At 47.1% G+C, this 14,609-nt stretch overlaps 1 protein-coding gene across 1 annotated transcript in view; it reads left to right on the top strand.

The window, feature by feature from the left end:
• The window catches only part of LOC138299185 (E3 ubiquitin-protein ligase TRIM39-like), a 182,115-nt gene that overhangs the window by 106,479 nt on the left and 61,027 nt on the right, over nucleotides 1-14,609 (top strand). The window contains exon 4 of the mRNA XM_069237280.1: nucleotides 9,024-9,046. Within this exon, the coding sequence (XP_069093381.1) occupies nucleotides 9,024-9,046 (23 nt within the window). The remainder of the gene's footprint in view (nucleotides 1-9,023; nucleotides 9,047-14,609) is intronic.

Raw genomic sequence — 14,609 nt, 5'->3', positions numbered from 1 at the left:
TCAGTCCCTATAGTTGAGAATCTTGCCAATAATTGTTCTGGGGGGGAGCTTCCCACGGAGGCGGGGGGGATAAGGCTCTGTGTGCTTTCGGGGGGATAAGGTTCTGTGTGCTTGCTCAACCTTGAACACCGATGATAGGGGCGCGGTGGGCATCGTCTTTTTGATGTAATCCTCTAGGAAGGCCTTCAGGGCCTTCCCCTCAGCTCCCTGCGGGAAGCCCACTACTCGTAGCTTACGTCTCCTCGCCCTCCCCTCCGCTTCTTCAGCCTTAACCTCCAGTTTGAGCATTTTAACTTCAAGGGTGGCCACTGTGTCCTTCAGAATATCTATGTCCGTCTGCAGGCAAGTCACTTGCTGCTCAGTGGTCACCGAACGTTCTGCTACCACCCTTAAATCGGCTTTCAATAAGTTAACGTCTACTGTCACAGCAGCAATTTGCGTTTGCACTGCCTGTCCGGACTCCTCGATGGCTGCCAGGATTTGTGCTCTGGTGGGCTCACCCACCTTTTCCTTGGGTCCAGAGTAGCCTTTCTGCACACTCCCTCATGTACTCTGAGCTGTGTATTGGTCCATCCTGGTTTACTGCACACCTTTGTTCGATCTGTCTTTGCACATATTGCACAGAAGCGAAAAGCAAAGCGGGTTGCCCCCTCACATCAGGAACCCCGCTGAGCTCCTCCGAACCAGGGCACTCAGGTTGGGTCCGACGCACTAAAAGACGCCGACTCAACCCGCAGCCACAATCGCGGCTGCCATGTTGGACTTAGGCACTCACCACTAGTGCAGCTCCACAGCTTCTTTTTGGTGTTTTCGCCCTTTGCCCGCACTCCACCTCAGTCCCCCGATCCCCCACAGGACTGCTGGGTTTGCGGGGCTTTGGGATGGCAGGATGGTGGCAGATTTTTAAGCCGGGGCTGGGAGCACTCGCCTAGTGCATCTGGTCGGCCATCTTGTTGGCCACGCCCCTGTCCCCCCAAAAAATCTTTAATATGAAACTGGTGGCTGCCATGACTCCCTTCAGAAAAAGTTAACGAGTAGAGACACGTGCACTTCTGGACCTTGTGGCAGGTCAGATGGACAATGAATGCAGATGTTGTTCTTTGCAGAGACAGGTGAGTCAGGACACTTCCTCCTTTGAGACTAGAAAAAAAGGCTAGCCTTTTCCACATAATGCGAAGAAAGTTGACTCCGATTCGTATATCAGAATGGTCAAAATAATTTCACTGACCACAGCTTGCGTCTAATCAACTCCATCTCCCATGTAACAGCTGCGTATGAGGATACCATTATTTCTTATAAATTTCTGTTATCCATTGTTAATTAAGTTACATTATTTTATCAGCATTTGTATAGAGCTCTTATACAATTAGCATGGCATGTAAGCACTTTCAGAGTTTGTGCTCCGTTTTGGGGTTTTCATTGACCAGTTGTGTTCGGTTAGTAAATATTGATTTGCCCTAAGTATTGTTCATTAGTAGGTTATAATTCTAAACATATTTAAAAGAATCAGGAATTCCTTTTTGGGAGTACTAGGTGTGGAGACCTCCTGACTAAAACTATGGCACTTAGGGCCAGATGTAGGAAGATTCCAAATTGCGACTTGCAATCAACATCAAAAAACATCAGTTGGTATGGCGCCTGAGATGCTTAAACATAACCACAACATGCAAATACAATTACATTGGCGTCTGGCTGTCAGACACAGGTAAACCCATTCTTCATGTGAGGGCCTTTGAAGAAAAAGCAGCCAAATCATTGTTTGCCCTAACTAAACTTAACCACAAATTACAGACCTCTACAGCCCAGAGGATCTGAAAAAAAACGTGGGCAAAATTGTAACCCGGTATACGCTCCAGGCACCTCGCGTTCTCCGACATGCTCACATCATCATTAGAGCACTGCCATGTACCTACGTACAGAAAAATATTCAGTCTCCCCAAAACAACAAGACGCACACTGATCGAACTGGAGTGAACATGAGCATTGAGGCGGACTCTGCATCTCTTACCTGTCCAGACTAAGGACAGCAGTAGTTTATCTGTCTGTCGAAACAGAGTAGGGGGTAGCTCACAGAATGAGTTTTGCATAACATACAGGCAACGCGGGAATAAGACAATTTTACTGAGTGCAATTCTGCCCATAATAGACAGTGGGAGGGTGGTCCAAAATTGGACAGAGGCACGGAGGCTCTACCCATGTTTTTTCATATTGTCTCCCTTGCCAAAACCACCTGTGGTAGGTGTGACACCACAACAGTCGTCGGACACGTCCGACGGTTGACATGGAGGCCAGATATCTCTCCAAAGTCGTCCATCATATGTAACAGGAGCAGGATCTACCGTTCCGGTTCTGTAACATATACCAGAACATCATCTGCATAAACTGATACAATGTGTGTTCTCGCCCCCACCCGTATGCCCCACCTTTGCAGGCCTGCCCTCAGTTGTATGGCCAGGGGCTCCATATCCAACGCAATCAGAAGCGGCGACAGTGGGCAGCCATGCCGTGTGGCCGGTTCGATATCAAATGAGTCTGACACTATCACCCCAGTATACACCGCGCCTGCGGGCTGTATACAGCAGACGCATCCATGACAGGAAGTTCAGTTCATTGCCCGTTCTACGCAGCACCCCCCACAGGTATAGTCCCAGCACAGAGTATCAAATGCCTTTTCTATGTCTAAGGCCACCAGTGCGGCGCGGATTGCAGAGTTGCGCATCGCATGCATTACATGCGTTAACTTCCTCAAGTTCATATGGGTTCCCCTCCCAGCTATGAATCCGCATTGATTATCCAGCACCAGATGGCTTACAACTTGCCATAAGCGTGTTGCCAGTACTTTTGCAAGTAGTTTTACATAGACATTGAGCATGGACAATGGCCTATAGGAGCCAGGGTCCTTCCCTTGGTTCCGGTATTGAAACTATCAATGATTCCCTCATGTGCGTTGGCAAGGTGCCTTCTCTACATGCCTCGCGGACAGTTTCCAACAATTGGGAAGAACTGCTGCAGAATATGTACGGTAAAACTCAACTGGTATACCATCAGGGCTGGGCATTTTACTATGCGTCATGGCCCCTAATGCTTCCTGTAGCTCCTCCAGCGTTACATCACCCTCCAGCTCCTCACAAGCCGGTGAAGTCGGAGCCCGTCCAGGTTCCCACACATTTGACATCTGTCCTCGTGCTTCGGCAAAGTGTATATGTTTTTGAGGTGATCCTGCAAAAGTAAATTCACACGTGCTTGCCCTAAAAACCTTTCCCCTGACGGTCCACAGAGCGACAGGATTATTGGTAGAGGGCGTTCGCGCCAGAGTAGCCAAGCTAGCCTGCGCCCAACCGGTCTCCCTCGCAGAACAGTCGCTGTCTGAAGTGCTTACGGACACAGCTAACCAGCCTATTCCAAATGGCCACTATTCTTTTGTGCGCCACTCAGCAATCAGCCTCAGTTACTTCTCCGCTGTCTACTCAGCTCTGTGGTGCAGCCAGGATGCCCTCCTGCTGCCGTTCCAGTTTTTTCCCTAATAACGTAGGATTTACCAAGGCTTTTGTCTCTTATGACAACCTTTAGGGCTTCCTATTCTATGCCGTGTGCCTGGGTCGTGGTCCAGTTCATGCTAAAGTATCCATTAAGCGCTGCCTGTATGTCTCCCTTATATTCAGGGTCCCCAAGTAGCTCAGGCTGCATTCGCCACAGGGGGATTGCTGGCTTGTGTGCGTGTGTCTCGCATTCTAATAACAGGGGGGCACGATCTGATAGAAATCTAACCTGATAGGCAGCTCGACGAACATCCAGTGTGCCGTCGTTTGCTAGCAGAAATCTATCCAATCTGCTATACGCCCCATGCGTGGGCGTGTAACAAGAATATATTTTGGATGTGGTGTGCAGTTCCCTCCATGTATCCACGAAGTGCAAGCTACTCATGACCTCGCGGAGCTTGGCAGTCAAATGAGGCTTAGTGGCCAGTTTTGATGGGTTCCTGTCCAAAGCACTGTCTAAGGCACAATTAAAGTCACCTGTCCGGATAGTGGGCATCCCTATGTAGGGTACTAATTCTTGTTGCAGTTTTTTTAAAGCACCCCACATCATCTCAGTTGGCATATATATTCAAGATGCAGAGTTCACATCCATCTAATTCTCTGTGTAAGAATATATAGCGGCCTTGCACGTCCGCCGTTGGACTTTTTAATTGGAATGGGACCCCAGGGGCAACCCAGACAGACACCCCCAGCATAGGATGACTATGTCGCCGAATACAACTGTCCCCACCACTTTTTCTGTAGTTTTTGCACTTCATTATCCATCAAGTGTGTCTCCTGCAGGAGGGCAATGTGGGCATCTATTCGTCTAAGGTAGGTGTGCACTCTATAGAGCTTTACAAAAGAGTTCAGCCCCCTTACGTTCAATGTAACAGTTCACATTAGGGTACTCATCATGATCTATTCCAGCCAACAGTCGCAGCTCCACCCTTCACCCAGCCCCCCCACCCCACCTGTGTTTGCCCAAACCTCGCACTCCAGTCCAGCGCGCACTGAACATTGTAACTCCATGTCCTCTCTTCATCACAATGCACACAGTACGCCAAACGTATAAAACAGAAGTCCAACTCCAACCATGAACCACATTCAAAACCCCAATCCCTCCTTAGGTAAACTACTCCCACAACTAGTGTCTGGCCAATCCGTGTGTGCGCCGGCCCGCTATCCACTCCAGAACCAGAGGAGAGGGAGAGCGAATCACTGCCACCACTCACTAGCAAGGTACTGTTCAAGATGGTGCGGTCAACGCGCAATTAGTTCTCCGATGCCCCTCACACAACCATCCAAACCACGCATACTGTACCCAAATATCCTAGCTTATCACTACAAAAGATCATAAACAACAAAAAAATACACACCACTTAGAAAAAGATAAGATAGGAAGGCAATGTTACTCGTGGCCAACGCAGGGGGAGCATGTTTGTTAGATCGCCCCCTCCACATGCATTATTCCCATCCCGAGTCTCCGCCTCCCCCAGCACTGGTAGGCATTGTGACAGAAAAGAGGGGGGAGAGCAAGATGGAGTAGAGCAGGAAGAAGGGAGGGCAATATTTCCAAGCCTGGTATGAGTCCAGTTCCAGTATTCCATTTCACTGTCTCTTCAATGGCTCTCAGGTGTCGACATTGTCCGAGTCTGGGGTTGTGCCATCCTCGCCACGTAGTGACCCGTAGCGTGAAGATGCCTCCGAGGTGACGGATTTCACTAATAGTCTGGCCTTCTCACGCTCCTGTCTCTTCTGTTCCAGACTCAGGGTGCACCTGGTGCAGCGGTGCCTGTTATTCCTGCGTGCAGTGGCCTACGAATCGCGTGCCACCCGTTCCCCCCTGCGGCTCGTTCTTTAAGGGGCTTACAGGCATCTCTCACTGCCTCTCAGTTCCAACCAGTCTCAGACTGCTTCAGGCACCTGAAAAAAAATGCAAGCGGTCCACGTGGAGGACCTTCAACTTAGCTTGGTATAGCAGCACATAGGTGTAACCCAAATCTTTCAACTTTTGTTAAACACTTACGTACGATTGTCTTTGGAGCTGTACCGCCCTAGTGTAGTCAGGAAAGAAGCGTATACTGTGATTCTCGTAGGTAGGGTCACTGTGTTTGTGCACTTCCTGTAAGATAATGTCTCAGTCCCTATAGTTGAGAATCTTGCCAATAATTGTTCTGGGGGGGAGCTTCCCACGGAGGCGGGGGGGATAAGGCTCTGTGTGCTTTCGGGGGGATAAGGTTCTGTGTGCTTGCTCAACCTTGAACACCGATGATAGGGGCGCGGTGGGCATCGTCTTTTTGATGTAATCCTCTAGGAAGGCCTTCAGGGCCTTCCCCTCAGCTCCCTGCGGGAAGCCCACTACTCGTAGCTTACGTCTCCTCGCCCTCCCCTCCGCTTCTTCAGCCTTAACCTCCAGTTTGAGCATTTTAACTTCAAGGGTGGCCACTGTGTCCTTCAGAATATCTATGTCCGTCTGCAGGCAAGTCACTTGCTGCTCAGTGGTCACCGAACGTTCTGCTACCACCCTTAAATCGGCTTTCAATAAGTTAACGTCTACTGTCACAGCAGCAATTTGCGTTTGCACTGCCTGTCCGGACTCCTCGATGGCTGCCAGGATTTGTGCTCTGGTGGGCTCACCCACCTTTTCCTTGGGTCCAGAGTAGCCTTTCTGCACACTCCCTCATGTACTCTGAGCTGTGTATTGGTCCATCCTGGTTTACTGCACACCTTTGTTCGATCTGTCTTTGCACATATTGCACAGAAGCGAAAAGCAAAGCGGGTTGCCCCCTCACATCAGGAACCCCGCTGAGCTCCTCCGAACCAGGGCACTCAGGTTGGGTCCGACGCACTAAAAGACGCCGACTCAACCCGCAGCCACAATCGCGGCTGCCATGTTGGACTTAGGCACTCACCACTAGTGCAGCTCCACAGCTTCTTTTTGGTGTTTTCGCCCTTTGCCCGCACTCCACCTCAGTCCCCCGATCCCCCACAGGACTGCTGGGTTTGCGTGGCTTTGGGATGGCAGGATGGTGGCAGATTTTTAAGCCGGGGCTGGGAGCACTCGCCTAGTGCATCTGGTCGGCCATCTTGTTGGCCACGCCCCTGTCCCCCCAAAAAATCTTTAATATGAAACTGGTGGCTGCCATGACTCCCTTCAGAAAAAGTTAACGAGTAGAGACACGTGCACTTCTGGACCTTGTGGCAGGTCAGATGGACAATGAATGCAGATGTTGTTCTTTGCAGAGACAGGTGAGTCAGGACACTTCCTCCTTTGAGACTAGAAAAAAAGGCTAGCCTTTTCCACATAATGCGAAGAAAGTTGACTCCGATTCGTATATCAGAATGGTCAAAATAATTTCACTGACCACTGCTTGCGTCTAATCAACTCCATCTCCCATGTAACAGCTGCGTATGAGGATACCATTATTTCTTATAAATTTCTGTTATCCATTGTTAATTAAGTTACATTATTTTATCAGCATTTGTATAGAGCTCTTATACAATTAGCATGGCATGTAAGCACTTTCAGAGTTTGTGCTCCGTTTTGGGGTTTTCATTGACCAGTTGTGTTCGGTTAGTAAATATTGATTTGCCCTAAGTATTGTTCATTAGTAGGTTATAATTCTAAACATATTTAAAAGAATCAGGAATTCCTTTTTGGGAGTACTAGGTGTGGAGACCTCCTGACTAAAACTATGGCACTTAGGGCCAGATGTAGGAAGATTCCAAATTGCGACTTGCAATTTGCGAGTCCCTGCGACTCGCAAATTGCAAGTCGCAATTTGGAATGCAGAAAGGTGTCTCAGACACCTTCTGCAACTCGCAATGGAGTCGCAAAGACCCACCTCATTAATATTAATGAGGTGGGTCGCAATTTGCGACCCCATTGCGAGTAGGGGCACTCACGGGGATGGTGGCCTGCTGGAGACAGCAGACCACCATGTCCGTGACTGCTTTTTAATAAAGCAGTTTTTTTTTTCTCAAAGTGCAACCCGTTTTCCTTAAAGGAAAACGAGCTGCACTTTGAAAAAATAACTGAAACCTTTAGTTTCGGTATTTTTCAGGGCAGGTAGTGGTCCATTGGACCACTGCCTGCTCTGAAAAACATTTTTTTTTTCCAGACACAAAGGGGAAGGGGTCCCATGGGGACCCCTTCCCGTTTGTGGTAACTGCGCTTTCATTTGCGATCGCAAATGAAAATGTATAGCATTGCGAGTCGCAAATAGGAAGGGAACACCCCTTCCCATTTGCGAGTCGGAAATGCATTTTGCGAGTCGGAGCCTTTCTGCATTCCGGTGAGGCTTTTGCGACTCGCAAACGGCGTTTTTCGCCGTTTGCGAGTCGCAAAACCCTTGCTACATCTGGCCCTTATTTTACAAATTATGCACTGACTTTTTCCGTATCTGCCTGCTGTGGGACAGCATAGCTGGAGAGTGCTGAGGTGGAAACAACAGCTGTATTCCTACGAAACAGTACTTCTGCTGGTACGGAGGTGAGAACAAGGCCATCTAAGAACCTCTCATTGGCTCCTTCTCGTGGGAAAATTAGCTTACTTAGCGAATGGAGGGAAAGGATTAGGAAAACCTATACGGAGTTGCTTTTATAATGCTGTAATATGTCTTACTGGTTTGTTTTCCAATATTGGTGCCATCTTTTGGTTGTCTTTGCAGTAAAATCTATTCATATTGTGTACACTACTTTTAATAAAATCAAAGTATATTCCTGGTGTGAATTCTTGATTGGGACTATTCATGGTGAAAGGAAGTTTGGAGTCCAAAAGTTACAACTACTTCTGTGAGTCACACAGGACCAATCATTGCCTCAAGTAAACCTTTGATTCGTGATGTTTAATGGGTTACGTGAGTTACAGTACACTGGGTTCTTTGTCTCATGTTGGTATCTTGACTAAATCTGTGCTACCAGAGGGTTTAGAGAGCCCATATCTCATGCATGATTCTGGAGATATTCCAGAAAGATTTAGGATCTCATATCTGCTTTCCAAAAGATTTTGGCATTTTTGGTTCACTGGGTTTCACCGAGGTGGTTTAGCCATTCCAGTTATACAAACAGTTGTGGTATTTCGAAAGGTGCCCAGATATAAGAGAGCATACCACGGTACCCTGCATCAATATATGGATTCTTATCTCCGATTGTCTTTTCACAGCAATTAGAAGCACTGGTCATCATTTAGCTTACACAAACTAGCTCAAAGAAGCTGGTGCTTGCTTCTGAGTAAGTTTAGTGCAAGATGGCTTAATTCAGTTCGCAATGCGCTTCATAAGTTATTAAAAATCGAAAGTGCATAGTAACTTTCCTGCTTTTACATTCCATTTTGTGTTGAATTCCTAGCTGCGGGTGGCTCAATATGGGCCAAAGTATCTTGTCATCAGTAAGAAAGATCTCCAACCCCAGTAGTAGCTTAGTGCCTCTTCACAAAATAAATCAATGCCTAAATCATGTGGTATAAATATTTATCTCTTAACTTTCTCTTTTTCTCTCTAGGATGTGCAGATCATCTTGAGCAGGTATGTTATCTTTTTCTCATGACAACCAAGACTCAATTTTGTCAATTTCATGAATCCTCATCCTCAGATTATAGTACACGTTTTTTAAAATGATAACATTCACTAAAAAGTGGTATTTTCACATTACTGCTACATTGTGGTAGTGTGTACCTGAGTATGAATCTTAAACAGCAGGTTAAGTAGTCATGTTTCAAGAAGCTCAATGTTTCAAGATGCTCCAATGAACTGAGTAGGGTTTGAGAAAGAATAATAATTTGCTGAAAGTGAGCTTCAAAGACGAGGTGTCTGGTGAGTAACACAGCAGCCTGACATCCATGAAAAACAATAACAAGCGCCTGTGACTGTCTTAGAACTGTAAGTGTTAGAACCCCGTGACCAGGGTCGGACTTATGAAGGAAATTATGTACTCGATCTGGGAGATGTCAGGGTGTGGTCTAATGGTTATTGGGATATTGAAAGTTCAGTTGAATGTTTTACTTTGATAAGTAAAGACGTTAACCATGAGCACCGTGTGTGGTGTGTTCTTGTACATGCTACGCGGCTGGGGAAGACGCAACAACTGCGATGAGTAGGGGATATGCTGTCCGCAAGAACAGAAGTGCTTTCCCTGAGAGTTTGCAAGAAATAGCAAATTGCTTGTGCGTACCACCTGTGCCCAAGCAAAACCGAAGAAGCCTGCAGTTGGTGTTTGAGGGCAAGCGCCACTCCATCCAGTACGAAGTCTTGTGGAAAAGTTAAAAGACCAACAAGGTTGCACCGTTGGAAAAGCCTGCCAAGATTTGCTGGCTAGGTTAAGGCAAAAGAAGGTGCTGCGCCACAACACCAAACCATCAGTCGTACAAAGAAAATGCTAAAAACAGTGACAAGCAGGTACAACACAGGCAGCAACAACCAGACACAAACAGCAAAGTATAATTTCACGCCTTATGACCTCAGACTGGACGAGGTGATTCAAGAGCCAACACAAGGGTTGTGTTCGTCAAGTTCTTGGTTCCCGAAGAAGCTGCCCAGGACAGGGAAGGAGGCAGATAGTGGCCTTCAGCACAGCTCACAAGATCTTCATGATAGTGCAGATTTCCTAAGGCTGCCACAAGAAACATGGAATACAGTGCTGCTGCATTCTTGAAACTTGCGCCACCAGTCGATACCGCAAAAAAATCAGAACATTGGTACCAGATGGTAATGGTAGCAGGGACACCAGTCTGAAGTTGACGAGCGTTGAAGGGTGCTCGTAGGGTTTCTTCAGAAATGGGAAGTCACATTTTTCTAAATGTCTGGGGAGGAGGAAATGGAGGCATTCAGGAGGGGTGTGAGCATTACTCTGATGGGTTGCAATCCTCTAGAATAGGCGTAGTGGAGGCACTTCATGGTGGTGGCATTTCTTTTGGGGGTGATGATAGGACATAGAGTTAGCATTGGGTCTTTTGATATGTTTGTGAGGCATTTAGCGAAGTCTCTCGAATTAGGTTATGGGCTGAAGTTCATTCTCCATTTGCACTTCAGTTGGTTGCAGTGGCGTATCATCCACGGTGTACGATCTGCCCGTCAGTCTAGATCTTGGATTGTTGTGTTGGAAAGGGGACAAGGGAGTTGGTGGAGGAGGTGATCAAGTTGTTGAAATTCTTGATGGCTTTAGGAAGGCTGACGTGAACCTCAAAAGAGTCAAACCCCTGCTGTCACCCAGGTCACTCGGATTTACACTGGAGATTGACTTTACCATCAAAGAACATATCACCAAGGAAACCAAGGGAACTTGGTACCAGCTTTCCCTACTTAAGAAAATGAAACCATTCCTCCCAGTAAGCGCACCACCTCCTGACCCACACATCATGCCGGTCAGCCCTTTTTATTTTTTTTTAAATGAGTTGCCCAGTCCCACCGGGGCACCCCACACTTATGTTGGGGGAAGCCCAGGAAGGCCACACCTGGCTGCTCCTAACCGCACAGCACTCTTTTGAACTGCCATGGGAGCCAGCAGGTTTCTTCTGCCCTGCCAGCTCCTGCTGGCATAGCACTGTGGCTTGTGGCGGCCTTTGGTTCCCCCCCCAGGCACAAGGAAGGGGAGCATGGAGGGCCAGCCACTACTGGGGAGGGTGTGGCGCAGCTCCCCCTACATTGTCTTCTTCCTGCGGCCCAGTGAAGGAATCCTGAGACCCTCCTGCACTCTGAGGGAAAGCGTGACAGTGCTTCCCTGCCATTGCTGTCCATCGGGGCCTGGTGTTGGAGTCCTGGTGGTCCAATAATGGAGCCCACCTAGGGGTGGGGTCCCCAGGTCCACTGGACACAGGGGAAGGGGCCCATGCACACCCCCTCCCAAAATGAGAAATCAGGAATCCTTGTGGTGACCCCTGGGCCCTGGTCCACCCTGGGGGGGTTAAATTGGCCAGGCAGTGGAGATCCATGACCGTTCTCTGGGTCAAAGGTCAAAATCGTTCTCAGGCGGATATCGGGCCCCACTGGGCCATTTTGCAGGATCTTTGTCTCATGTTGCCCTTAGTGGCAAACCCTAGCCACCTGGCCTCAAAGGAAACTAACTTTGCAGGGAGTTGGTCTCACTTGCTCCCTGCACCAGTTTTTCTCCTATGTTTTCTATGCGCCTCCCTCTTTGATGTAGAAGCGCAGTCTTTCCTCCAACTAGTCCTCAGGAGGTGTAAGGTGACCAGCTTTGTTGGTCCTGGGGATGGCCCCACTGATCCTGGGGCCAACAGAAGTCCTTAGTCTAGATGGCATTAGAGGATTTTTCCTTCCAATTATCCATGGCAACTGCCTCCAGTCTCAGTGTCCAGCAGAAAAACACAGCCAAAAGAGAGCTCTCCCTCCGCGTAAGACCTTTTTAGTGGGGGCAGAAGGGTCCTGCATTGAGGTACATTTGGTCTATCCTGGGGTGCCACATCACCACTCCGTACCTGTCCCAATGTTCCTGCATAGCCTGCTAGGATATTTCAAAATGGCATCACTCAGGAGTCACTTGCCACATCTTCTCACATCGCTGGCATCACTGCAAGGGCCTTTTCCCAGCAAATTTACACCTCCTGTGTGTTAGCTTCAGAGGTGTGGGCTCCCTCCCTGGTTTAGTGGGCATGGGCAGGCACATCGTGGTACAGCATGACAGCTGGTTTATTGATGCAGAGTGTTCTAACGCACGCTGTTAATTGCTCCCTATGTGTGGGGAGACTAAAAACTCGCTGGTAAGGCAGAGTTAAAAAATGGCCCACATAGGCACCGTCAGCAACGTAATCATTAACTAATATTGTATGTATTTAGGGAGCTACAAACATTGTGGATAAAACTGGTGTTTAGTAGGGGTGGGTGGAACTCAAGTAGCTTCACTCTATGGAATTCCACGGAGTTCCATGAAAACTCAGTGAGATTCTGAGTAGGTCTGTGAAACGGTGGAAATCTGCACATTGTGCTGCTTGCGCTGATTTTCAGCGCCACGCACTTGTTCCGCAATAAAAAAATTAGCACTAACGGCGGTAAGCCAGGGGGTGCTGCTTCTTGAGTTGGGTTTGATGCTTCTCAAGTAGATTTTCTACTTGAGCGGCAGCTTTCTCACCACAAGCAGTGGCGCGCCTGCATTGGGAGAGTGTTGCCTGGTGCCCTCCCAGTGCTAGGGTTCGGTGGAATTTGTAATTCTGCCGGGAGAATTGGAGGAATTTTATCACTCATTCCAAATTCAGGAGTTATCCAACTTGCTTCCCTATAAGCATTCATGCTTTTGTTGGATTTATGGTACAAGGAAAGATACCACCTACTACCTAATTATATCTTCACTCAGTCTGTGGATTGATACAGAGCTATTAGCTTGCAGGATTCTAGGACTACTGTAACTGTACTGTACCGGCTGCAGAGGACATAGGGCCCGATTTAGATTACGCTAACCCTAAGCCTTCCTCCAAAGGAGTACAGGTTGTCTGACGTAAACTGCCTGTCCATGGCTCTACTTGGAGTAAACAGTCGGATGTTTTATTTCTTTTTTTCTGTCCGTGATCACCAGGAATACCCCTGCGGCGAAAGACAGTAAAAATAAAATGGCCCTCACACCATGGGAGAAAACTCCCACATTGTTGAGGCCATTTTTTTCCTTTTCCAAAGCCAAACTCTTGGTTTAGGAGTTTGTTGAGCGAAGTTTGGTGAGCGTCTGCCTGGTGATGAACACTTACACTAAACTTTTAAATGACTTTGCATGTACCATCGTGACAACGGTTCACAGGAACCCTTGTATTTCACCAAAGCGCAAGTGGTAAACTCTAAATTTGGTGGGCAAAGTAAAGGCAGAATGATGGATGTAAAGTCCTCTACTGCCCTGACTCTTTTTACTCCGGCTGACAAAGTCTAATCAGTTTTGAAAAAGGAAGCCTTGGGTGTAAGGTGAATTACAAATAGTCTAATGTGTTGGAAGAACATTTCAGAATAATCTAAAATAGTATGATTGGATCCTTGGAACACCAATTAGGGAGAAAGTATGACACCATCTACCGATGCTTGTTTTATGCCTCTGTGGAGGTGCCCCAGAAGGGCCTGGAATTTAGACCTAACTGATGTTTGCTTTGTCACTCGCTGTGACCCCTAACATTGGAGAAGGTGGCAAGAAGAAAAAAACAAGATGGCAGACAGTTGTTATTGTTGTGGTTTGTTTGTTGCAATGCTAATATCTGGTTTGGCTTAAGGCAAAGCACAGACTTTATATGAGTGAAAAGCTCATGAAAGAGTAGAGTTTTCAAAAGAGTGGCTACCATAACTGGTTATTGGATCTTCAAGCCAGTTAGTCCTTGCCAGACAAAACTTTATGACCTCTTCTTCACAAGAGAGTTGCATCCCTGCAGTGATAAGCATGTGCTACACTTCGATAATCATCTGTACAATAGGAGTGAATTAGTTTGCAAATGGTAGTTCAGGCATTTGGACACCAGCAGTGAAGGACAACCTCTCAATGTTCACTAATTGTAGTGGGCCCCAAAGAAAATTCCTTTCAATCCTGCAGTGAGATCTGCAAGCACATTTTCATCCTTCACAGGAACCAAATGCGTCACCAAGGTAGAGGGACGTTTTGACCCAGAAAAAAGTGTGGTGAACCATACACAAGTACTTAAACATCATCCCAACTATTTAGACACCATGACCAATATGGCCTCAGAAAGAAACTCCAATCGATGAAAGGTTTCAAAGCTTTATTTTACAACCACAAATTTAATGTGTGAAGACTGCGCAAAATCCCATTATAAAGCTATATCAACACCATAGGCTGCCCAAAGCGGTGAAACAAGTTTAATTAAATTAGCATCATTACAATTAAGTATTCAAGGTGAATAATACATATCATTAAGGAAATTATCTGAGACACAGAAACATATCTCAGGTGAACTGTGTAATCATGTATCAAGCTCAGTTAAGCAGAGTATACTTTTCCAGGGCTGGACGTGGTTTGTCCCTACAGGTAACCAAATTAGGAGATGCATGTGTGGGGACAGGCTAACATATACGGGCAAAATAAAAAATGAGACAAAAATAATTTGGAAAACAATATCTCTAGGTGTACAGAATACTAACTAGAAAAATAGAG

The sequence above is a fragment of the Pleurodeles waltl genome, chromosome 6 (genome assembly GCF_031143425.1).
Source record: "Pleurodeles waltl isolate 20211129_DDA chromosome 6, aPleWal1.hap1.20221129, whole genome shotgun sequence".
Taxonomy (NCBI): Eukaryota; Metazoa; Chordata; class Amphibia; order Caudata; family Salamandridae; genus Pleurodeles; species Pleurodeles waltl.
The sequence above is the reverse complement of the archived record's forward strand: the minus strand, read 5'-3'. Positions and strand labels throughout refer to the sequence as shown.